Here is a 26516-nt window from a genome sequence, read left to right on the forward strand (position 1 = left end):
GTTATATGTTGATATTTACATCATAATAAACTGTATATCAACTTATTTGGAGGAAACTGGTAGTTCTATGTAAAATCAACCATTGACGCCATATTGCAAAAATGGTATGACCCTTGTTTCATAAGCTGCTGCCAAGCTTCAGTGATGAGATTGATGATGGAATCGGCCTCCGCCCATCGCAGCATCAAATCTTCGACTATTCGGAGTCAGCCCTAAGCAGAACAAATGGTATACAGTATCTCTTTTTCTCTCTCTCTCTGGTACCTAGGAGACTGCATCTAGGCATTAGTGTTGGTTAGGTATGTGGATACGCCACGCTAGACGTGCCTCTACATGTAACTACACATTTTATATTTTGTGTTAGGTGTAGTTGCTAGATGTTGATGCTAGATAGTGCAGGGCATGAATATTGATATGTTCCACCTCTCATAAGCCAGGGAATGCATGTGTGTTTGTTGTCTATAGGCTACCAGTTGGACAAGAAGAATATTAAGGCATTCACAATTTCACAGTTTATTAAATCATACAGATTTTCTGTCTATCCACCTAAATAATATGGGGAAATCAGAGCGGGTATTTATCATGCTTTAGCAACAAAAATAACAGAAGCTATTAAAAGATCACATTGTAATTACTTTAGGACCTCTCAACAATGAGAGGTGTTTAAAACACAACCTCCAAACTACCCTGCAGGCCTATCTCCTCTCTGCCCTTGAGGCATCAGGCGACTCTTCCCGCTCGCAGCCCAGCCAGTATTTTGCAATGGATCGTGGGTAACGAGGGTAGGCGGAGTCCACACGTTTTTTCTGCAGATCCACTCTGTAGTATTTATCTGCCATGACGACAAAGAAAAGAAACATACAAACCAAAATGTGTTAAAGGGGGAAGATTAAAGACAATATTTTAATTTCTTTATATGGTTTTAAAAATTCATCCATTTCTATTCATACCTCTCTTGAAAAAATACACATTTTGAACTGGGGTGCTTTTGTACTGCTGTGTGGTGCTCTCATCAAAGAGGTGGTCGCTGTCGTCAAACAAATCATCGTAACTCCACAAATCATCAAACAGCACGTGGTGACTCTGCCATCTTCGCTGTCCGCGCTTTTTGCTGGGTCTCCTCCTCCTCCGACTCCTCCGACTGCTCCACCTCCTCGGTGGCGGAGGAGAAGATGGCGTGGGCTTGGGACTGAGGTGCACTCGTCCCACCATGGCTGCATCTACAGGGGGCCTGATGCCCTGCCAGTCACGGCTGGTGAAACTAGGGCCCGTGTGGTGACTGCTGACTGAATGAGGACAAAGGAGAAAAATAGACTGCACTCACTGACAGTGCAAAGGGAGCTATTTCAGAGAAAATAAAAAATGAGGGATGACTGGAGACACACACACACACACACACACACACAAAATACACAAGAAAGCAAACACAAGCAACACAGCTGAGGCTTACCAGGGCTTCCAAAGAGCTCTGTGAAGAAATCCTCCCATGTCTGATCGCAGAAGAGGTCAGTGTAGCTTGTGAACATCACAGACGGTGAGGACCTGCTCATGCGGACACACTCCTCATGGGAAGGCTGGTGCTTGAACTCGTACTGGTAATACTTGTCCCCTGAAGGAAGAAACAAACACATAGGCTGTTTCCCCCCACTGAAGACAGATATAAATAATAAAATGGATGATTCCTGAATTTCACTTAGCTGTTGCATCTTCAGGGTCCTCCTTAATGTTACTAACTTTTACTACTATGGCAAGTCAAAATGCAGCCTGTAACTCTGCAGATGGTAATTTTAACATCTATGCTCCATGCCATAGAGTTTGGGTGTCCTCATTTAGAGCAGAGGATTCCAGTGGTGGAAAAAGTACTCTTTTACTTGAGTAAAATTAATAATAGCACAGTGTAGAAATACAAGTGTTAAAAATCATCCGGCTTAGTAGTAAAATTAATACTGATTAAAAAAATATCACACATCTCTAACACAAAACACCTTTGAAAAAGTAAGCTTTCTCTTTGCCACGGTGACTTGGAGCTGGTATGGCAAATGCGGCATCAAGGTCATCGGGTATGCCATCAAAGCCGACTGAAATGTCTCGGGGATAGTCCGCATCTAAGACATCGCCATCAAACCTCCAGTACTTGTTCCCCTGAGGGAGAAGAAATACAAAATACAGATCAGTGAGAGAAAGTCAAGTGTTTGTGAGCATGAACATCTTTATTATATTTAAGTCCAATTTTGTGGACCATGCTATTCTCATCTTCAGAAGATTCCTGCTAAAGATTTCTTTGTAAGAATTAGGGTTTTTTTTGTTTGTTTTTTACAGCTGAGGCCACATTAGTAGCTGTTTAGCAAAAAATCTGGCTCGTGCACATACGTATGTAGCCTCAGTGGGGCCCTCTTCCCTTTTACATCCATTTCGTGAGCATGTCTAAATAAACGACTCAACAAGTAAGCACATGCAATTGTAGCAGTTATTAGGGTAATCAATAATGATGTGTATTTTTAAGAAAGTCTGCACAATCTGAAATCTCAGTATATTTCAGCCCTCCTTTCTCAACATACAATAATTTACAACATTACTGAATATTATTTCTTTCCCTTTTTCAGTTCTGAATTAAACACTGGGAAGAAGACAAAGGAGGGAAACTTACTCTGGTATCTACATTGAGAAAGTACTAAATTATTGTATCTCAACTGAATGAGACTTCAGTGGAATAATTTTTTATTGCAGATTTAATGTGATTTAGTTCCCAAAAACTTCTCTAGAGCAGTCTAGAGCACATTGGAAGTAGCATCATATAACTTAAGAAACTGCACAACTGTAGAAACTTGAAGCACAGCTTTAGGAATTTTAGGCAGAACATGTACAGTATACAAAAATTTACCCCAGTTCCCACTCAAATACTGAAAACCTACTATGACTTTCAAACTCTTAATTAAGTCAGAACAGTAATTACAAAGCTTCTGATACTGCTGAATGTATTTGCATCTCTATTGTTTTTGTAAACATTATGGTAGAAAATAGTCGTTCAAACTGTTTATTCAGCCAACAATAATAATTTACTTATCATGCTAATAACGTGAACAATTTAAAATTTCAGATAAAAAAAACCTTTTAATTCCAAGCTTTTGAAGGCCCTACCCATGTTGTGGCCCTGCCACTACTATCCCCCTGCACATTAGCGTTAAGATTTAGCTCCTTGTTTCGTTCCTGTTTTGTGTCATTAATTTTGGTTGAAGACAGAGGTTTCTACCTTAAAGATGTAGGATTTTCCCTGGCAGTTGATGCGTGTGAATGCAGCACTGATGGGCCCAGAGATTCCCCACACATCCTGGATGAGTTTGGGGTAACCGGGAAGTACGGACTTGTCATCCAACTCGAAAAAATATTCACCTGAGAGATTTATTTAAACGGGATAATCCACAAAGTATCAACACACAGAACTAAAAAAAGCAACAAATAAAATGCACAGCCTGCATTGTCTTTTCCAGTCATGTGCACTGATCAGATTTCCATTTCCATTTTAATGCCTGCTAATTAGTTTGTTCCCTTTTAACAGGCAACTAAGTGTAAGAGGACAATGTGGGTGAGCCATAATGTATGTTCTTCACATCTGCAACTTTATAGATAAAGACCCATGATGATGATCAGAGAATTAGGCAATTCTTTAGGTTTCTGAAAATTGACATTTGGGAACTGTACAGTGGACCCACTGACAGAAACACCAAAGTATTCACCAAAACCAACAGTAGGGAAAGGCGTGAAAAAGTTATTGGACAGAAACCCTTTCAGATGTCGAGGTTTACCTCTAAACGCGTAGATCGACCCATTCTTCAGCTGCAGAAAAGCATCAAAAGGTCGACCACTGCAGGGCACTGCATTAGTGTCTACAGGTGGTGTGGGCCCTTGTGTGATGGTGGGTGGAGGAGAGGCGGTGATGATTGGTGCAACTGTGTTGAAAGTTGGTGTGAGAGGTGTAGAGCTCTCGTTCATTGCGTCTGTTTCTTCTTCTGTTTCAGCGAATGTGTCACCACGAGCAGCTGAAGGCAGAACATAAATGTATTATTATTTAATGTATTACTATTTATTCATTAAAATACAAATAGTTACAAATACAGTACTTCAGTGTGATGGTAATATTCTACGACTGTACTGACTTTTCTTAGGGCAAATGGTGTCAAAGTCTCCACAGCAGCTTCCGTAGTACACACACATGGAGTCACACTGACATTTGCTCTGCGGGTCGAAGAAGCCACAACGACCCACACAGGACTCTGTGGAAACACACTTTGTTTGTTTCAATTCTTTATTTATATAAAGGGGAACAAAATTAAGGTGGGAGGTGACAATTCAAAATAAAATTATAATGGAATATAATGCAGTACTCAGCTTTTGGACGATGCACGTTTGTTTCTTCTATATTTCAATTGCATTGCATTATTTCTTATTGTGCATTGTTTCATTTATTATTTAACATTTATTGTTGCTGTTTCAGAACAGTTTTAACAAAACTTTCATAAAGTGATGGAGACATTCTGATTCTGACCTGCCCCAGCGTCCCCAGTGTAAATGACACCATCTGTCAATATTATTAAATGTCCCGACCCATCCAGGCTGTGATTAGTCGGTTCACGACAAGTGACATTGACAAGCTACATTTAGCACACGGCTGTTTTAAAGGCACCGAGCTTCTCTTCTCCCTCGTCTCTCTCCGCCGACAGAGATTAGCAAGTAGGTGAGAACGGGAACAGGTGAGCGTCACGTAGCGCCCAGAGAACCTGATCTGGAGAAGGCAGAGGAGAGGACCGGCAGCTTAGGAGAAGTCCCGGTACGCAAGAAAATGTCCCGGTACGCCAAAGAGTAAACTGTCGAGGTGCCGGTACTGCGTACCGGTGCGTACGGCCCACTTCAAGCACTGATTATCAGCAAAGTGTAGGCCTACTTGAAATATAAAAAGTAGGCTAAGTAAGATGATATATCACATGATTAAAATAGTTTATTTATAGTTACCAGTTACTTGACTAGTGGTTCCCAACCTAGGGGTCTGGCCACTCAAGTGGGTCACAAGATAAATCTGAGGGGTTGTGAGATGATTAATGGGGAAGGAAGAGTTGTGCTACACAAATCTGTTTTATTTTTTATTTTTTCCTTTTCTCTAATCTTTGGGGTTTATTGGTGAACTATTTTATAATTGTACCTATTCCAGCCTCAAATTGTTATTTAAATGAATGCTGTGTATGCAGAAAGATTTCATCCAGAATAAATACATCAGGCATTTTCAAGGTTTGAGGCTATGGGCCCAATTTATTTAGTTAATTTTGCTCAAGTCCTAGATGCCTAAGGGATCATGATTATATTCTTTTTGACAAACTTCAGACTACACCAAATACATAAAAAGAAGTCTGTCCTAAGGCATTCATTGTTTCTGACAATAAAATTACCCCAATACTTTATCTCTGAACTATCTCTTTAACCAAACTGCACACACTTAAGATATTCTATGTGATCTCCTTTTCATTTATAATTTAATATTTTTTCACTGAGCCTTCCCTGGAACAGTTTGTTCAAAGGTTTTCAAAGTGGGAGCCAGGCCTCCCACTTTGAAAACCTCTGAAATACACAAAACAAACGTCACATTGTTTTCTTAATGTTCTAATGAATAGTATGGTAAAGGCATGGGAAAGTACTTGATTATTTCCTTTAAAGGTAATACAATTTACAGCACTTAAAAGTACAAATTACTTCTCGAGAGGAAAAACGATTTGCTGACTCATTGACTTTTAAAGTTTATCGACTATAATTAAATTAAAAGACAATCTGGAAGACTTACCTTCCACAGCAAAGGTGGTGTTCAGCAGGAGGACGAGGCCCAGCAGGACCACTGCTGGCTTCATGCTGACTCACAGAAAATAACGCAATAATTTTAAACAAAAAACTTAAAAGGTGCAATTTTAATTCAGAAGAGAATTGTACGCTATTCACACCAACTACATTCAGGAGAGTTTGAGCTGAGTGCCCCACTTTGGGGTGCAGAATTGAGTGCAGATGATCAATAGATATTTTTTCAGAAGCTGTTGACCCCCCCCCACCGGTGTCTGTTTTCCTGATTGGTCAACACTCCGCTGTGATAATCATTAAACCGGGATGGCTGATCTCTGTCCTGTCTGTCCCAGAAACATCGTCCTAACATGATCATTTTAGGCCACAGATTGTACCCACTGGCTTTCCAGTCATCTGGGAAATTTAACATCCACTATCAGCTTTTTTGTTTGTTTGTTTGTTTTTTTTAAACAAGACAGGTAATTACAATAAATATTGCATTGATGGTCTTTTTAACTGAGTGCTTCTGCATTGTAAACCAGGACTACAAACTGCAAAAGTGTGCTATTGTCTCGTAAAGTCAATATATACTGTATTCTGGGAGAGTAACTTAGAGAGTAAGGGGAAAGGGTATCTGAGTTCAAACATTGCGTAAACAGGGCAGTCTTTTTCCTCTATTGATCTCTGGTGTAAAAGAAAATCAACCCTAAAGCAGACACAAGGCCTTCTTCCAAATTTAGCCCTGAAAACTAGAGTGGCGTATTAAAACATGAGATGCAACAAGAAAACTGTAGGATATTTTTAAAATCTGTATACTACTATTATTCTGGACTATGACCAACATGAGATTGTCTGACAAAAATTAATAATTGGATTCAGCACCATGGAGAGACGCATAGGCTGAAACCAGCACCTCACCACCAGGCAGATTGAAAGATGTTGTTGTTGTTGTTTTAAATAAAATACAAAAATGCTCTCTCAAAGAGAGGTGGTATTTTAGCTTTCCTCATTACTCTAAAAGTGAAGCATGTCTCGCCCAGTAGCACCAGTCCAACAGTTGGTAAACCAGTACAAACAATGAAGGAGGTTAGATGGGGTTTAAAAATGTATTTGTCTTCTGTGATAGTGTGAAAACTGCCTGTAAACCTGGTGAGGACAGATTATTAGGGCACGTGGACTTTGGTTTTCTGTGGAGCCTGTGTCAGTTAGTGACCTGGGTTGCTGCCATGTCTCCATTAGCTGTCAATTAATAAGCCCCACACTGAAAAACATAGAAATGAGTGTTGTATAATATTCCAAAGAATTGTTGTTTATTTTGAGATTCAGCAGCAAAGTGTAGTCATGTTTGTTTTTTTGGAGGACAAGTAGAATCAGAATCAGAATCAGCTTTATTGCCAGGTTATGTACATGTAGAAGGTGGATATGATATACAGGTACACATACACATACATGCATACATGTACACAGTGTGATGGAGCATAGTGCAAAGGATGCTGGAAAAAATAAATAAGACCTATGACCTTATGACCTGAGGTAGGTGTATTGGTATACAATATATACAATGACATAGTATAAACAGCACTGAAATAGAGAATGGTGAATAAATAAATAATTAGTGGAAACCAATAAACAGGTGGCTGATTAGAAGCAGCAGAACCCAAATTTCCTGACATCTGTGAAGCTCTCATTGTTTGATAATTCACTTGTGAAGCCTAAATACGACATTCATAAAAACATACAAAATATTGAAATTCAATTGATGGTTTATTTAATGGTCATTTATCCACATTTTATAAGACAATTTTACTCAATTATACTCTGTTACCCTAAACAATACAGTCCATTTTTTTAAGAGTTACATTTTACATTTACATTTACAACAGCACCAATGTACTGATTTAAAAAAAAATAGTCACTAACTTGTATACAAACAAACTTCATTCTCCATGCATATGAACATTTTAAATGCTGTTTGTGATTTGACATAAGCACTTGTTTGGGTTTAATATGGTTGAAGGTGTGCTTTATGACTTAATAGAAGCTATTTCTGGCCTTATCTCACATATGAAGTGCAGGAAACAATTATAAAACAGAGAGTTCTCAGTAGTTTCCACGTGCAAGATCGTAAAAAAAATACAGTGATATGTTTCTTACGTATATATTAAATAAGTTAACTGTTCTCACCCTGCTCTTTATTTACAGACTTATTATAACAACAGTTTAATTCATAACGGAAGTTATCACATTGCAGTTTTCATCCAGAGCAGGTCTAGACCATACTCGTGGTAATATTATTTACAGAGACCCAACAATTCCCTGGTATCTGAGTTCAAACATTGTGTAACCAGGGCAGTCTTTTTCCTCTATTGATCATTGGTGTAAAAAAACAACCCTATTGCAAACACAATTTAGCCCTGATAGCCCTGGCATATTAAAGAGAGAAAAATGTAGGATCTTTTTAAAAGTCCGTGGAATAACTGTTTTTTTACTATTATTATTTTGGACTATGACCAACGGGAGATTGTCTGACAGAAGTTAATAGATTCAGCACCATGGAGAGACGCAGAGACTGAAATCACCAGACAGAAAGAGTCTGCTGACAGTCTTCATCACTCTGAAAGTGAAGCATGTCTCGCACAGTAGCACCAGTCTAACAGCGGATAAACCAGTCCAAACAATGAAGGAAGTCAGAGGGGTTTAAAAATGTATTTGTCTTCTGTGATAGTGTGAAAACTGCCTGTATGCCTGGTGAGGACAGATTATTACGGCATGTGGACTTTGGTTGTCTGTGAAGCTTGTATCAGTTAGTGACCTGGCTTGCTGCCAAATCTCCATTGGCTGTCTATTAATAAGCCACAGACAGAAATGTCTTACTGCTGATGAAAATTGTGTTTCTGTTATATGAGTGATGTGCTTAGATTTAATATTGATATACTGATATTTGAGTCATTTCAGTGATTCTGAAAGGAACTGTCTCCATGTAAGACACACAAAGCTAAAAACTCCATAAAATCATTAAGTCAGAACAGAGATTTGTCCAAGATGTGACTAGATTGACGACACTCTGTAATTAAGGCACATAGAAACTGAAATAAAAAGCAAAAAAATATAAGTCACAGCTTTTATTACTTTGCACAAAACCCAGGTGGATACTGTAGTGTGTTAGCAAACATGATGAAACTTGTCCACAGGTTTGGAGGTGTTTTTTATTTGACTTGTTTTCACTTAACCCTCTGTAAAATGGCAAATCTGAGGTTTTTTCACTTTGGTTTCTGACTAAGCAAACAAGATATTGTGTTAATTAGGAGGTGCTGGTAGACAGATTTTGTAACCATTGACAGAGCCAGGCTAGCTGCTAAGCTAATTTAGCCAGCTTTATCAAACTATTCCTTTGAAGTGAGCCCATGTAATGGAAAATGTTTAACAGTAAAACATAGGGGAGAGAAATTAAATCAGCAAACTGACTCAGTAATATCAGTTACACAGCAATATAGCTAACATGTTAGCCACCATAAGCTACTGGTCATGCCTGTAGCGGCAAAACCTTTGAGTGTAGTGCATAAAACAAGGTTGCTTATTGATTAGGCTAACTAACACATGCCAGACAGACCTATTGCTCTGCTGTACTTACAATACAGAGTTAAAATGCTCTGTATCTTTACTTTGCAGATTTTGTGCACCTTTCGCAGACCCTAAGCAGCTACACGCACCTATTCGTTTCTTTCAGCTCAGTTGGTGCATGCACAGCACCTGACCTTTGGTTAAGAGCTCCTTAAGTTGATAAAACTATCTATTGTTTGGCAATCTTTCTCCCCATCTGTCATCCCTCCACCTCTCTCTACCTTTACTGCTACCTTTATTTCTTTCCCAATAGCTTAGTCTGTCTCTCTATCAAGGATTGCGATCTCTTTGGTGTTGAGTTAATGTTTGATATGTTACAAGAGATAGAAAGAGTAGATTGTGATCATTTTAAGTCTCATTACCTCAGATGTTCCCTGTGGAGCACATCTCTGCTTTCTCTCCAGCTTCACTTCTGCTTCACCCTTAGCTCACCTGCACTTGCTGTGTAGCTTAATTTTTACCTGTCTGCCTCTCTGTCTTTTCTTACCAGGGGCCACTTGGTGTTTATCTTGATCAGCTGTTTGTTCTGAGTTACCTGGGAGACTTCTGGATAGTTTTTTGCCACTGGGTTACCTGTCAGTTCTTCCAGGAGAATAATGGGTATTTGGTTGAAGTGGCTATGGTACCACAGAAACTACTTCATCATTATCTTCACTCCAATTGTACTCCTTCCCCTGCCTCTCATCAGCTTTACATCGGTGAGTGTGTGTGTGTGCTTGGAATTAATGTTTTTACACATCTGTGTTTTCCAGAGTCTAAAATATGTAATAGTTGTTGTTTGACTGTGGCTAAAGATATTTGTAAGTACATGTCAGAAAGATACATTATGGAAACAACAGCACTTATTCCTTATGCCTGGCTAATACTCTCCTGTTTTTTCATGTGGTTTTACATGTATGTCCTGAGCATCTGATATCATTTGAGAACAAGCTGTTGAATTAATCTTCAAAGTTTCAAACAGTTATTTCATAGTGGTACAAATAAATTAACAATCAAACTTCTGAAAGTTTCAGGTGGCTTTATAGTTGCAACTAGTAATTTGTCTCTAAAATTTCAAGAAACATTACTGTGCATGTGTCAGTAGCTCAATTGGTAAAATCAAGTAAATTTCACACTAGAGACAAAGTGTTTGATGTTTGTGGGTTTTAACTAACAAATACGTTTGCCTTCACAATTATTTGAACGATGCTACAATCAAATAATATCACATTATGGTTTAAATTTAACCCATAAAATAATTTTTAAAAAGTGAAAGGAAAATCAGACTGTTTTTCACTTTTAAGAATTAGAATTGAGTGGAAGTGGATTTTATGTGAAATGCGGTTGCCTGCAGCTATAAAAGTCAAACTGACAAAGGAAATATTGAGAATACGCATCTACACTATATCAGAGTCTAACATTACCTAACTTTATATTAACGTAATTATTCTTTGGCTTATGTGTAACCATTGAATGTCGGCTGCATGTATCACTCATTACGTCTCCAATCCAAATCACTTAATCCAAAAGAAAGATAATGTCTGTCTCCAGGGCCAAATTCCTAACATGATTACTAGAAACACAGTTCACCTTAAAAACCCTGTGAGTGACACAGGTTACCCATTATGTGTTCAAATGCTGCAACTGGACAACTTATTTCATCAGTATATTGATTTGCTTGATTTTTTTTATTTTTAAACTATTTACAAAGGCTTCATTACAACACAGAGACTTACAGTACCAACAAAGACACATTAAGATGGCTGCCTCCCGATGCAGTTTTGTAAGGGGTTATATGGCAGACTCTTTTTTTGGCTAGGAGTAGTGACTTCCTGGAGTCTTGTACTGCTACCTGTTGATTGCTTGGCAACTGCTCTTATATAAGAAATAGTTTTTTTGTACAAATTAAACAATACAACATTTTTATTAGTGTGCTTTAGAGGTACTGGTAGGCACATTTAGTTAAGACTACGCTTGGCTTAGGTGTGGTTTTGCTCACCTGTGAGTGTGCGTGCCCAATGTACAAGGCTGAGTCCTTACTGCAGCAGCCCTTTGCTCCGTCCCTTTGCTGCGTGTCGCCCCCCATTTCTCTCTCTATCCACTTTCCAATCCAATAAAGACTAAAAATGCCCCACAAATGGTAATAACAGTAATCCATACCATATGTATATGTGGGAAAAAAAGGACAACTTTGTTTCCTGTTGAGCGACAGACGTAACCTATTAAACAGCCTTCTTTATCAAGCCTAGAGTATAAAGTATGTAGCATAGTGTAATAATATTATACTATATGGACCCAGGTCACTCACTACTTAGCCAATGCCAATGTTAGCTAATCAATTTTAGAATAATCAGCCAAAGTTGCAACAGCAGTTGGGAACTATGCTAGGCTACAAGTTTAGACTGACAGCAGTAGCTGACGGTCTCATTTTATGATAGCGTTACAAGTATGTTATCTTCATCATCGTCATCATTGCATGGCACACACACTACCTCCCTGCGCTCTCCCTCAGTCCTTGTGTCCCTGCATGCTACTCCCTGCATACCGGTTCGACTATACCTTCATCCTGCTCACTCTGTTCCTAGGCTTCCTTGTCACACGTGCAGCAATTTTCTCCCCACCAGATCTTCGACAACTGTCACTTGATGGACTCCAGCTTCACATCAAGTCCTGCCCCTGCCTCTGCCTTTGACCGGCTAACCGTAACACCACCCTAACCCTAAATATCATCAATCTAACTCTGGTGGGGAAACAAATAATGCGTAAAACACCTCCTCCTCTGCCTGGCAGTGGCCTTGGCCAGCCACTGTTTCCTCGGCCAGCCACTGTTTCCTCCCTCCATGCTGCAGCAAACATATCTGTAATTTTTGCACATTTAGTGGCATCCACATCTTGATTCTTACCTTTTTTGGCCTACAACTTCTCCACACACTTCTTTTTGCATTTGCACCATCTTGACAACTCAGAAACAGAGAGGACAGCGGGGGAGAGGTGGGACCGGCCCTGTAAGAGATGAGACTGGGCCAGCAATACTTTATAATTTTTCAATAATTTTTTATATTAAAATTTTAAATATTGGCCCCAAGGTGCGCCAGCCTACCAGGAAAATGCCCAGTATGACAGATTACCAGTCCAGCGCTGCGCAATAGTAAAGAAGGTTATAGTTATAAATTATAGCAACAACAGTAACTCTTGCTGTATGCATGTATGTGTAATAAGTAATTTCATGAATGTGTTACAAAAATTAATATATCTTAAAATGTTTTATCTTACTTTATTTTCAATTAAATTAAATTCAATTTTATTTATATAGCGCCAAATCACAACAACAGTTATCTCATAGCGCTTTTCATAAAAGAGCAGGTCTAGACCGTATTCTGTGATGATATTTACAGAAGCCCAACAGTTCCCACCAAGAGCAAGCACTAGGCGACAGAGGCAAGGAAAAACTTCCTTTTAAGAGGCAGAAACCTCGAGCAGAACCATGGCTCAGGGTGGGCGGCCATCTGCCTCAACCGGTTGGGGGTGAAGGAGAGAGAGAGAGAGAGAGAGAGAGAGAGAGAGAGAGAGAGAGAGAGAGAGGGCAGGAGAGGAATAGAGACAAAAAGAGAGGGATGTAAGGAGAGAGAGAGGGGAGGGAGGCAGCCTACACAATATACACACAGAGGTACAGACAGTGAAGGTGATGTTGCTGTAGACTAAATGAAAAATGGTACAGATATTTATAATAGTGTTAATGGTAACAATCGTAATTTTGTGTTTTAAAAGTGCAAAAGTAGACACTCAAAGCTGCTGAGCTTTGTGGCAGTCAAACCTTTTGTGTCAGGCAGTTTAAACAGTCTTTATGAAACGTGATTTTACTGAGGACCCATAAAGAGTTATCTTCTGAGACGAGATTAAGGATTCCTGCTATCTGCATCTGTAAAATTGTATGGCCTTTTAAAGAGAGGCTGGAGATAAAACAAAGAACATGAAAGCTGAAATAGTGTATTTACTGTAAGTGTGTGCCTGTCTCTGCTTCTGTGTCTGTCTGTGCCAAACATCTTTATCTATCTAATCTTTACACATCTAAGCATATTCCAGATGTAAAATGACAAAATGCTCCACTGATGATGTGATGTTTGTCTATTTTCATAGAGAATTTAGCCTAAACAAGTGTGTGTGTGTGTGTGTGTTTACAGCAAGCGAGATGTGGTTATGCTATCATCCTCATGGCTCTGTACTGGTGTACAGAGTGTATGCCTCTGGCTGTGACTGCCCTACTGCCTGTTGTCCTCTTCCCTATGCTGGGCATCATGAAGGCTGGAGAGGTTCTGTCCTTATTTACACTTCTGTGCTTCATTATGTCATTATGCTTATGTTCTTATATTTGTCTTTGCATGGCCCCCAAGACCAGATCAAGTTCAGCAAGAAAACAGCTAAGGGACACCAGGAGAACAGGACCAAATAGAGTACAACAGAATAGAATTTGTCTTAGATAATGAACCACTGCATACTGAAAGGGGTGATTTTACCTTTCAGTCAGTTATTTTTAGGGGGCATCGTACCTTTACAGACATGAAAAAATCGGCTGCTCACAGTGTTTTACTTTTATTGCCCATAAATTGATGATACATTTCCTGTGTATTAGACTTGAGGTTCACAGGTTACAACAACAGTTGAACAACCTGTTGAATTTGTTTTATTTGATTCCTACGCTGAAGATATTCTCTGTGTGTGGTCTGTTTCAGGTGAGTATTGAATATCTGAAAGACTCTAACATGCTGTTCATCGGTGGCCTGTTGGTGGCCATCGCAGTGGAGCACTGGAGCCTTCATAAGCGCATCGCAATCCGAGTTTTGCTGCTGGTTGGTGTTCGTCCAGCCCTGTAAGAAAGCCTTGTGATAAAGCTCACCTGTGTAAACTACAGCAGGCAGCAGAAAGAAAGCTGTGTATAGATTCTCAATAGAGCCTGCAAGGATCTTTATAGTACTGACTTGTTAACTTCTTTCCACGTCACATTAAAATATGTCACAAATGCTCAGTTCAGCATTTTTCATGATAATGTGTGCGTCTTCAGGATGATAACATTTATGAATTTACACTGTACACTGTGATTCTTCCTCTGCAACAATCAGGAGCATCAACTGCAAAAAACATACATCTTAACAAGTTAAACTTAAGAAAAGCATTAGACTTGCAAATAGATAAAATACAAGCAAATAAGAAAGCAGCTTCATACAACACATGCGCAGCATTTGAAACACACACTGCAAAAACAGAAAACACAGCCAGATACAGAAATGGTGCAACTGGGCCTTCAAGACTCACATTTCCGAAAACAAAAAAGAAAGAAAATATTTTGAGTAAAAATGTTTGGGTGAAATTTGGGTGAAATTATTCAATTATTCATCCATTTCAGTTTCCCTTGTTTTGGGACCTTGGGAGAAAATAGTTTCAGCATATTGAAAAACAACAGAAGACAGACGCAATATTATTTTAGTACTGAATGACAACATTTTCATTTTTTGCATTGATAAATTACAGACTCTCATAAAATACAATTTCATTGCGATGTTACAGTAATTTTGCTTAATTTTTTGTTTTTGAAAAAACAGATGATGTTGTGAAGCTGCACGACAAAATGAATTTCAAAACATTTTTAAATAAATGTTAGCTGCTATATAACTCTTTGAATAAGATCTGATCATGACTACTACTATTCTCATTATCCCTATTATCATATTCACTCCTTTTACTACCCTCTCACACAGGTTAATGATGGGCTTCATGAGCGTCTCGTCCTTCCTGTCCATGTGGATCAGCAACACAGCCACCACGGCCATGATGCTGCCCATTGCCCATGCCGTGCTGCAGCAGCTGAAAGCCACAGAGGCTCGGGCAGACGAACAAGATTTCCAGGATGCAGCCGAGGACAACCCTGCATTTGAGCTTGAGATGAGAGAAACTAAAGAGGAAATAACAGGCATTAAACAGCCAGACACCAAGTGTCATCTGGAGAACAGTGCGGGTAAGTAGAAATGTCTGCTAGATAGATGAGTCTATGGTCTTCTGGACAGTAACCTGTCCAATAACTTGCACTTACTGAATTTCTTGGGCTCCAGATCAACATGAGTGTAGTCGAGAAGCAATGCAGGAGTCCAGGAGAAAAGCGATGGAGGCCAAGTATGAGCATCTGACCAAAGGGATGAGTCTGAGTGTGTGTTACTCTGCCAGCATCGGTGGCACGGCCACACTCACCGGCACGACCCCTAACCTTATCCTTAAGGGTCAAATGGACAAGTAAGGCTTTAATAAACAAAGGACAATAATATTAAAGATATGCAACGGCTGATTGTCCTGTTTGTATCTCTTTTCCTCCTCTTATCTCTCCATCTTATCTTTTGTGAAGGCTATTCCCTGGGAATGGTGATGTGATCAACTTTGCCAGCTGGTTCGGCTTTGCTTTTCCCAACATGGTGATCATGCTGGTGTTGACCTGGCTCTGGCTTCAGTTAATTTTCCTGGGCTTCAAGTAAGGCAACTTCAGCCTATAATATGTACAGTACAGATGTGAGCAATGAAGACAAGCATGTTTTCCCTCATACTCAGCATCATGTTTAAATGTTCAAACTGAAACTATTTGTGTGATCCAAAATTATTATAGGTCATTTTTTGTGTGTTTTTGGTGAACTGATCCTTTAAAGAGGAAGCTGTATTTATACTACAAAACACTTAAAACACACTATATAAATTCTTCAGCATTTTGGGAAATTTTTCCTTTCTGGCGGAAAGTCAGAATAGAATGTCCATTAAATATGAAGCTACAGTAAGAAGCCTGTTAGCCTAGCTTAGCACAAAGACTGGAAACGGGAAAACAGCTAGCATCTGTCTGAAGATAATAAAATTTAAATTACATTTACATTTACTCATTTGGCAGACGCTTTTATCCAAAGCAACTTACATTTGAGGAACAACATACAAGCATCAACAAAGCATCAACTACCATCTCCAAACACACTCATGTAATTAATGTTACTCACTGGTCAATAGGAGGTAAATGTGTGTGATGCTTTACAATGTGTCCAAGGGGGGTCATGTCTTTTATTGTTTTACAACTTGTGCCTGGCTGTACCAGGACATGATTGACTTCACAATAGATTGAGATTGAGTGTTCTCCAGAAACAACAAGAAAGACAACATTCCAGTTCCAGTGGTGAGATAGTGCTGACCCTGAGATTAGGATAAAAATTGCATGTGCTGAGACACTGCAACTCACTCGGAAGATACTCTCATGCGTGTGTCCCAGTGAGTTCCTTCTGCGGAAGACTTGAATAAAATTCACATAAAGTGTTTGCCTAAGCTATTTATTTGAAAACTCGAATTGCCATCACATAGCACATATCGCATCAATGGGGTAAATACCTAGGGAAAGAACCAAGTCCAGTTGTCCTTGATTTTAACCTTCGTTGGATAACTATGACCTGGATGACTGAGAATCTTCATAGACATCTAGGGAAAGAAGTAAAGAGTTAACAAAAAGTGCAATCAATACAGGATAATTGTAGGGGAAAGAAGAAGAAGAGCACATGAAGTGCATGTTAGATATTAGGAGTTAGACGTTTTATAAGAGAAAGTGTTCTCAGAAGAGATGAGTTTTCAAGAGCTTCTTGAAATTAGAGAGGGACGCCCCTGCTCTGATGGCGTGTGGTAGCTCGTTCCACCATCGTGGTGTCACAGATGAGAACAGCCGGGACTGGGATTGCTTTGTGTGTAGGGATGGCAGAGCCAGGCGGCGTTCGATGGAGGAGCGTAGTGGCCGAGAAAGAAGGAGTTTAGGTAGATAGCAGACCCAGTAGTCACTCTCTATGCAGCGTTAGTGATTTGAATTTGATTCGGGAGGCCGTGGGTAGCCAGTGGTGGTCACACAGTAATGGAGTGACATGAGTCCTTTTGTGCTGATCAAAAACCAGACGCGTTGCTGCATTCTGAACCATTTGTAGGGGTTTCACTGCACAAGCTGGAAGACCTACTAGAAAGGCATAGTCGAGGCGAGAGAAAACCATGTCCTGGACCAAAAGCTGGGTGGCATCCTTATTGAGGTATGGCCTGATTTTCCTTATGTTGTATAGAGCAAAGCGGCAGCGACATCAGCAACATGGTCTGAAAAGGACAGATGGTCAATCATGACTTGAATTCTGACAGAGCAGTCTCGCTGCTTCCCCGTTGCCAGTTTCTGAGTAAACTTAAGCTAACCAGCTGCAGAGTAGACGTGAGAGTGATATCAATGTTCTCATCCGACTCTGTCTAAAAAGCAGATGAGCATTTTTCCCTAAATGTCAAGATATTCCGTTAAGTGAAGAAATTGGAATAACTTACATGTACTTTATTTCCTGTGTATTATGAACAAGTTGCACACTGTCACTGCCTACTGGGACACTTGAATAGAAGGGAGCCACAGTTAATGCTATTAGTAACATGTGTGTTTCTTACCATGGCTAGTCAAATATCTGTGGTGATAAGAGCTATAAGGTATTTAATTACAGTTACACACACAGGCAGTAATCTGTAACGGGTTTCATTATTCATTCATCATTAACTATAAGCAATACCCACTTTAGTAAAGTTAGGAAAAGTAGCTGGACTAAAATCCACTGACTCCAGCTTAAGCGCGTTACGACTGCGCCACGGTTGCCTTATAGTCAATGCTTTTGAGTCCAAAAGACGCGGCCACAGTGCGTCTATTTTCAACGCTAGCCACGTAAAGCAGCACAGAGCAGATCAAACCAGGCAGGAAGTCAGACACAGAACAGGAGTCTGTGGAGTCTCCCGATCGTAAAACAACAATAAACACGGTTAAAACGGACACAAAAAGAAATCATTTAACTATGTAGCCTACTTAATCATAGTAGAAGCACAAAATGCAAACACTGATTACCAAATCAACAAATCTAAACAAAAAAAGGCAGGCAAAATGCTCTGATTCTGAAATGATCTTCGGAAATGCTGCCTAAAGTTCACGGAACGAAACGGGGTCATAGAGGGCTGTGAAGAAGGTAGCAGTAAACAATAAGTAAATAATGTGGGGCAGGCTGCACACTCCGCTGCTGAAACGCTTCTGAGACGCTTCCAGCGGACTTTGACGCAGGTGTTGTGCCAAGGTAGTTATCCCTGACAGAAAGTGTTTCCCCTGCCGCGGGAGCCCGCGTGCAAATAGCGGTGAAGGCGGACCTTCGACTTCACCAAAGTGAATGAAAAATATACCATGTGGATTGACTGTCACCTTTTTCATGTCACCTGTATCAACATCACTAATCAGTTTAACACTTTGCTCGCCTCAACAGTTATAACATCACCAGACTATCGCGAAATAAATGTTTGCTTTATGAGTGAAACTAAATGCTCGTCTTGTGTAGACATTCTCAGTTGAGTGCAATGAATAATACGAAGTTTGGTAACACATAACATAAGCCTATAAAAACGTTTATAAGTGCTAGCTTGCTCTACACAAACCTAGTTAATAAAACAATACTAAAACGATAGATTAAACAATCCACATGGTATATTTTTCATTCACTTTGATGAAGTCGAAGGTCCGCCTTCACCGCTGAATGTATGCGCGCTCCCACGGCAGGGGAAACACTTTCTGTCGGGCATAACTACCTTGGCACGACACCTGTCTATGGACGCATCAAAACCGCGGCATAACGCGCCGTAGCAGGAGTCAGTGGATTCCTATGGTCGAAAGAGCAGTAAAAAAGCACAAGCAATTATCAGGGACAAATCCAGGATACCATTTATTTTTGCTGCTGCTATCAGGTAAGTGATGTTGCACCATCAAGGCACACACCACTTGTTTTAAAGACAATTATAGACTTAAAAGTAATGAACTAACACATTTCAGTACAGGAACTCATTCTATATAATGACCACACCTTGAAAAAGTGCTGTAAATCCACGTTCGGCCTACCTTAAAGTTTAACAAGTTCTTCGAACGTAGTCCACGCTAATAAATCTTCAAACATTTCCTCGATTTGGTGACAAATCTGCAGCATCTTTGTACTTTGTACTTCTCTTCTCAGCCTGAAGGAGTCATTTGGCTGCGGCGTGAAAACCGACAGAGATAAGGAGGCGTATGCGGTAATGAAAGAGGAGTACAAAAAGCTGGGGCCCATGAAGTTTGCTGAAGGAGCGGTGCTCACGGTCTTTATACTGCTGGTGCTCCTGTGGTTTACTAGAGAGCCAGGCTTCATTCCCGGCTGGGCAGTGATCTTCCCTAAGGAGTGAGTTTCTTCACCTTCCTTCTAAATGAATAAGTATGGAAGCCCTGAGAAGCAAGTCAGAAACATTCTTGTAATCCATTTTTTTTGTCTAATCTAAATTGTTTTCTTGTGTTTGTGACTTAACAGTTGAACAAAACGTTTGGTCAGAATAATCTACACTGAACAAAATTATAAATGCAACACTTTTGATTTTGCCCCCATTCATCATGAGCTGAACTCAAAGATCTAAGACGTTCTCTATGAACACAAAAGGCCTATTTCTCTCAAATATTGTTCACAAATCTGTCAAAATCTGTTTTACTGAGCACTTCTCCTTTGCCGAGATAATCCATCCACTTCACAGGTTTGGCATATCAAGATGCTGACCAGACAGCATGGGTTTTGCACAGGTGTGCCTTAGGCTGGTCACAATAAAAGGCCACTCGAAAATGTGCAGTTAGATCACACAGCACAAAGCCACTGATGTCGCAGGTTTTGATGGAGCGTGCAATTGGCATGCTGACTGAAGGAATGTTCACCGGAGCTGTTGCCCGTGAATTGAATGTTCATTTCTCTACTATAAGCCGTCTCCAAAGGCGTCCATGACATCCAACCAGCCACACAACTGCAGACCACGTGTAACCACACCAGCCCAGGACCTCCACATCGAGCAGCTTCACCTCCAAGATCGTCTGAGACCAGCCACCCAGACAGCTGCTGCAACAATCGGTTTACATAATCAAAGAATTTCTACACAACTGTCAGGAACTGTCTCAGGGAAGCTCATCTGCATGCACGTCGTCCTCATCGGGGTCTCGACCTGAAAGCAGATTGTCGTCATAACCGACTTTAGTGGGCAAATGCTCACATTCGATGGCGTCTGGCACTTTGGAGAAGTGTTCTCTTCATGGATGAATCCCGGTTTTCACTGTACAGGGCAGATGGCAGACGGCGACACCAGACACTGACTAGTTGGATTATCTCGGCAAAGGAGAAGTGCTCACTAACACAGATTTTGACAGATTTGTGAACAATATTTGAGAGAAATACGCCTTTTGTGTACATAGAGAAAGTCTTAGATCTCATTAGATCTCTCTTCAGATCATGATGAATGGGGGCAAAAAAAAAGTGAAGATTTGATTTTATAATTTTGTTTAGTGTAAGTTCCTTTTTTTCCATTTGTGAAACAGGTGAAAATTACATACATACATTTTTGTCAAGTTTGTTTTGTTGTAATACTAATTTCATCTCCAAAAAAGGGTGAAGTGCACAATGTTTCAAATAGAACTAAAAGCATTATGCATTTACTCCTATAAAGAACAAGGGGTGGTGGTGGACTTCAGCCTCTTCTGGCTGAAACGAGAATGGAAAAAAGTCATAAACACAGGAAGAGAAAATAATTTACATCAGACTTACAAAAATGAATCACCAGATTCTTTTTTTTCTCACTTGCCTCTCAGGGCTTCATTAGATAAGTGTGGTGATGTTCTATATTTTTCTTACTAGTGCAGCACCCATTCAAAGGGGCTGTTGTGACACCTCCCTGCGCTTTTTAGATAGTGCTTGTTCACAATGTGTGTCTCACATTGGTCCTACACACAGCATTAATAACACAGCATTAATAACACTGAAACAACACAACAATGGCGGAGATCCTGCTATATTCTAGCTAGTGTGGCCTTGCATCAGATTTTTATTTTCATGGTATATTTCTCAAGAGAAACATTAACTTCTTTCATTACCTGTTTTGTCTCCATAAAAAAAGCAGTTGTATACACACTCCAAAGAGCTTCTTTAAACCTAACACTCCTATTTGGTGATTTTCAAAGTTCTTGGTATGAAGTTTCTGCACTGCCTATCCCAGAAATCCCTTGTTAATAAAGCAGTTAGCTTGCTTGAACACAATTTGTTTTCTATACACTATTATACTACTGTATATTCAGCACTTCCTTACAACGTCATAAAAACTTCAGCACATTCGTTTCTAACGCATATCAAACCTGCGTGATGACGATAACTCAGTTTCAGCAATTCACTACCTCATTGGACCGATGTTTTGTTAACCCATAGTCCTTCCTCTACTCTTCCACCTTGTGTCTCTTTAAACCCTGGTCCCCCAGTTAAATCTTTTGACCTCTTTATAAATGATGTAGCAGTCTTACATCAGTTCACACACATTTGTACTGTAACACCATGTGAAACTGAGCAGGAAACATTGCAGCAACATAAAGTTTAATAACGTTATCTTGTGTCCTTCAGGTTTGTGTCAGATGGAACCATCGCTATTTTTATGTCAATGCTCTTCTTCGTCATCCCATCCCAGCTGCCCAGTTATAGAGGCTACGGTTACAACGATGCAGGTGATATTTTAACCCTACTAATCACATTTACGGAGAAAAAAATCCTCGATAATACAATGCTTTAATGAAGGTTGTGTGACCTAAATTTGAGCTCAGCTGCGTATGACATTGCTCTTTTAAAGTAATTACTGTTTCATGTTCACATTTCATCTGGGTCTCATAGGTAAGATGGTGAAGTCTCCCCCCACTCTGCTGGATTGGCAGGTGGTCCACGAGCGAATGCCCTGGAACATCATCCTGCTGCTGGGAGGAGGCTTTGCTCTGGCTGCTGGCAGTGAGGTACGAACACTGTGTTTTCTCCTTTTAAGAAATCATATATTAGATTTCTGCTGTAGACTGTAGGCTCATGTGCTTATGTGCTATAACTAAAAAACTGGAGCCTCACGATATATTTGGTAGTTTAAAAGGAAAGGAAAAGTTAAAAGGTCTCTAAAAAAAGACATAATCAACAGAAAATCTAAAATAAAATGTCATGGTACCACCTACACTGTTTTATTTATTGAAGTGATTTCTGGGATAGGCAGCACTTAATAGCATTGACTAACACAAACTCCAGCTGAGGCAGGTGTGATAGATGATATTTTCTACCAACACTGTATCAGGAGACAATGGTAAAACAATGTGGAAATGTGAATGGACTCGCTCATACTGAACCTACAGAAAACTATTATCTGAATCAGCGCAGCTTCCCTTGGCTTTATGATTGTTTGCTGTCTGCCACTTTACTGTTTTGGTTCACTCTCATCACTCTCATACCATGGTTTTCAGACACACATGGCATCTGATTTCAGCAACAACAAAAAAACTCTAAAAGCTCAGCACCAACAGCACACTGACAAAGTTAGCAACTAGCTGATGAACATGGTGGAGCCAATAAATCAAGTTGATGTTGAGATATTTCAGTGGTGTGAACAGCTGGTGGCTCTATATGAGGAGTGAGGGAATCATCAAAGTCTAGAATGAATACTCTGGTGAACATGAATGTATGTAACAAAATAGTTGTTGAAATATTTCAGTCTGGACTAAATTGGTGGCGCGACCAACAGACATTTCCATCCCTAAATGCTTGCATGGCTAATAGCAATCTCACAAAGAATGAACATTTTCTATATTTACAGGAGTCAGGTCTGTCCAAGTGGTTGGGACAGAGCTTGGCACCTCTGCAGCAAATCCCCCCCTATGCCATCTCGTTGCTGCTCAGCCTGCTGGTGGCGACATTCACCGAGTGCTCCAGCAACACAGCCACCACCACCCTGTTCCTGCCCATACTGGCCTCTATGGTGAACAGAACTCAGTTGTCCACATGCACATACACACAGGTGTTAACACAGCGCTTCCATGTATTAAACTGTGTTGTGTTGGCGTGTTTCTTAGGCCACAGCTATTAAGATACACCCGCTATACGTCATGCTGCCCTGCACCATCGCTGCCTCTCTAGCCTTCATGCTGCCTGTGGCCACACCACCCAACGCCATCGCCTTCTCATTTGGAAGCCTCAAAGTCATCGACATGGTGAGAATTACGCACATATGTAGTCCGTAATACACAATCTACAAATATCATGTGAACAAGGTTTAGAGGTGAAGTATGATTGATATATATATCCTCAATATCTCCAGTAAAGGTATCAGTAAGTATTTATCATTTACAAATCTAAAATATGGATGAAATAATAAAGGATATTGGCTGAGAATTCAGTACCACATTGACAAGTGCAGACAATGAAGCTGTATTGAAAATGATTGCAAATAAAATCTGTGCCAGCTTAATTCATGTTGTTTCATATCAAATGTAGAGGCTAAAACAACCCTATTTTTAATTATTCATGATATTTTATACAATCAGAGCGTTTTCCTATATGAGACCATTTATAAGTTGTAAGAAATTAGATGAATAGTTGTCTCTCTTTGGCCTGTGAGGAGTAGTACCAGTTGAAAGTAGGAGGAGTTTCACTTTAATCTTTCACTGAAATCCAAAATTTCACTTTTAGCAGTTTGATGAATACAGGCCCTAATTTAAATGTGTTTATATATATATAATAACCATTTTCTTACCTTTTTTTAAGATCTACCCTTGTTCACCAGATATAAACTGTTTGTGAACATCAGCGTTCTTTTTAATACCACATTGAATGCAATTTCATTCCTGCTTCATAATCATAAAGTTCAAAGTCTGACAGAATGATGGACAACCAGTAGTCTAAGGATGACAGTGCCTAGAATTAATTATTATTAAATCACATTTCTAAGGATATGATTAATTTAATTAACGCAACCTGGACCCAGATCAGTGTCAGAAAATAGATTAGATAGACAAATTGCTACTTGCCCATTATGGGATGCAGTAGTGAAAGTATTTGCTATAGCCTCCTGCGTATGATCCACAGTTGCAACAATCACACTTTAATTTATAGGTGTTTAAACTAAATTAAATGTCATTCATTGCTGCAGATACCCTGTTCTTTTAACTTGACTCATACTGTATATATATCTGTTCCTTCAGGTGAAAGCTGGATTCATTCTGAATATCATTGGGATTTTGACCGTTAATTTAGGCATCAACACCTGGGGATACGCCATGTTTGACATGGGCACCTTTCCTGTGTGGATCAACGGTACAAATGACAAACCTTGATTATGGGAGGACTGAAATGGAAATTGAAAATGACACAGAATTGGATTTTAAAGCCCCTGAAAACTTGACTTGAAATCTAAAAGTAAAGTATTTAAAGTATATAAAGTATTTTTCTAAAATATATATTCATGACTTAATGAGCAATAGTCAAAATCTTTCTTTTAGGTATTATTTCTGAAGAGTTTAACAGCCAAACCCTCAGCTATTCTGCTGTATCTGTGGGTGCGGTTTGATTTGATTGACAGTTACAGTAACAACCAACCAGGTGTCATGCTCATTCAAATTTTGCTCAATCCTGATTGGTGCATGTAGATACATGACATCACCTTTTTCAGACTGAGTCCCACCCACTTAAGACCAGCACAAATGAACACACACAAATCCAGAAATTTCATGAATGAAGCAACATAAAATCATTCAAACTTTGAAAGAAAATATGTGTGCTCATGTAGGATAAACAAATCTACCTTGTATCACTAATAAGAAGCTGATTGAGAAAAAAGGTTTCGGGGCTTTTAAAGTAAAGAAGTGTTTAAGTTGCAGAAGCTTTGATTATTATAGATCAAGGGGAGTAAATAAAAGGTTGGTTACAGTAAATGTGGTAAATAAAATAAAAGTAAAGTATTGATGCACTACCACACACTCTGAATCAATGTTTTATTGTAAACAAACACTGTATGAACTTGTAGCGCTATCAGACTATTTGCTCTATGATAGACAGACTCTCCCCTGTTAGTGTTTAGTACTTCCTTGTGTCATTCCAGTGACGGAACAAAACAAAAATGTGTTCATTAGAAAGAACTGAGGTCATTTCTTTGCACACATTTCCCTGAATGTGATGTAATCTTATTTATCTATGCATCACTCACAAATGATGTAAAGGTGCACTATATGTTTGAGAGATTATTTTAAATAATGTGATTATTCTGAGTGATGTTGTTTACAGATAATGTGTAAATGAGCTCAATTAATTGTGTCAGTTAATTTAACTTATTACTGTGATATAATTTGACATGTTGGGAAAATATGCTTTTTGCTTATGCTTTTTGCTTAGCGTAAAGACTGGAAACAAGGGGAAACACCTAGCCGAGCTCTTTCCTTAGGTTAAAAAAAAACCATGCAGCTATCAGCAGCTCTAAAGCTCACTAATTAACAGTTTAATCTTGTTTGTTTAATCTGTACAACAACAGACATGTAAAAATTTTATGTCACAGATTATTTCTTGGTCAGGTGCAGTGACTTCCTGGATTCTTGTTGTTGCCTTGCCAAGAAATAGTCCAGCACATAACCCTCTCTAAAAACAAAACTTGACTTTTTATACTTGGGTTTTTGTTTAAACAAAAAAGATACAACTTTTTAATTAGTGAGCATTAGGAGTGCTGGTAGGCAAATCTTTTTACCTTCAGACAGAGCCAGGCCAGCTGTGTTCCCCTGTTTCCAGTCTTTATGCTAAGCTAACCATCGCTTAACACATATTTCACACTGATTGGACTGACATCAGTGGTATCAATCTTCCTGTCTAACTCTCATCAAGAAAGCGAGCGTATTTCCTAAAATGTGAATCTATTCCTTTAACAAATCCACTGCATTTAGCAAAATTAGAGGGGATGTGTACACAAAGTGCAGGTGACACTGAAAAATGTCCTATATCATCAGGAAGGCAAAGTACACAAATCAATAGCAGGAAGGTGTTACTATTATTGTGTACAGTGAGTACAGATAAAAAGGTTAGTTGAAGGATAACTTTGAGATAAAAGGCTGCCAACAGGATAGGATCATAGTCAAGTTCAGTATCTCATGGTTATTACTGTCATAAGTAATAAACTGAAAATGTAGAAGAGAGACAGAACGTCCCGGCAAGTAA

General features: G+C 39.4%; 2 protein-coding genes and 1 long non-coding RNA gene across 3 annotated transcripts; 1 reads left to right on the forward strand and 2 right to left on the reverse strand.

Annotated features, from left to right (window-relative positions):
• Positions 1–489: 489 nt before the first annotated feature.
• Positions 490–6043, reverse strand: vtnb (vitronectin b). The gene is made up of 8 exons (XM_038708836.1): positions 5828–6043; positions 4155–4271; positions 3804–4037; positions 3251–3390; positions 1986–2142; positions 1451–1609; positions 951–1286; positions 490–832 (listed from the first exon to the last, which is right to left on the reverse strand). The coding sequence occupies exons 1-8, from the start codon at positions 5889–5891 to the stop codon at positions 696–698; spliced, it is 1344 nt and encodes a 447-aa protein (XP_038564764.1). The 5' UTR covers positions 5892–6043; the 3' UTR covers positions 490–695.
• Positions 6044–9689: 3646 nt separating this feature from the next.
• slc13a2 (solute carrier family 13 member 2) lies at positions 9690–25680 on the forward strand. Its single transcript, XM_038707752.1, has 12 exons — positions 9690–10136; positions 13599–13727; positions 14148–14284; positions 15171–15427; positions 15522–15699; positions 15809–15931; positions 19479–19679; positions 21918–22018; positions 22182–22297; positions 23137–23298; positions 23393–23530; positions 24521–25680. Exons 1-12 carry the CDS (start codon positions 10035–10037, stop codon positions 24650–24652), a joined length of 1776 nt encoding a protein of 591 aa, XP_038563680.1. The 5' UTR covers positions 9690–10034; the 3' UTR covers positions 24653–25680.
• LOC119895001 lies at positions 15225–19488 on the reverse strand. Its single transcript, XR_005443013.1, has 3 exons — positions 19367–19488; positions 15503–15679; positions 15225–15364 (listed from the first exon to the last, which is right to left on the reverse strand). It is a non-coding gene; the product is annotated as an uncharacterized LOC119895001 (long non-coding RNA).
• Positions 25681–26516: the final 836 nt, after the last annotated feature.

Source organism: Micropterus salmoides, unplaced genomic scaffold, assembly GCF_014851395.1.
Source record: "Micropterus salmoides isolate LMB-PRFRI ecotype aquatic unplaced genomic scaffold, ASM1485139v1 Ms_hic_scaffold_9, whole genome shotgun sequence".
Lineage (NCBI taxonomy): Eukaryota > Metazoa > Chordata > Actinopteri > Centrarchiformes > Centrarchidae > Micropterus > Micropterus salmoides.

What these genes read in the sequence shown, in the direction of transcription:
- slc13a2 (XM_038707752.1), top strand. Translation starts at nt 10,035, where the DNA reads ATGGGTATTTGGTTGAAGTGGCTATGGTACCACAGAAACTACTTCATC. An exon ending in GCATCATGAAGGCTGGAGAG is followed by an intron (nt 13,728 to 14,147) that starts GTTCTGTCCTTA and finishes GGTCTGTTTCAG; the next exon opens with GTGAGTATTGAATATCTGAA. An exon ending in TTAATTTTCCTGGGCTTCAA is followed by an intron (nt 15,932 to 19,478) that starts GTAAGGCAACTT and finishes TTCTCTTCTCAG; the next exon opens with CCTGAAGGAGTCATTTGGCT.
- vtnb (XM_038708836.1), bottom strand. Translation starts at nt 5,891, where the DNA reads ATGAAGCCAGCAGTGGTCCTGCTGGGCCTCGTCCTCCTGCTGAACACC. An exon ending in CACCACCTTTGCTGTGGAAG is followed by an intron (nt 4,272 to 5,827) that starts GTAAGTCTTCCA and finishes GTGTTTCCACAG; the next exon opens with AGTCCTGTGTGGGTCGTTGT. An exon ending in AGAGCTCTTTGGAAGCCCTG is followed by an intron (nt 1,287 to 1,450) that starts GTAAGCCTCAGC and finishes GTCCTCATTCAG; the next exon opens with TCAGCAGTCACCACACGGGC.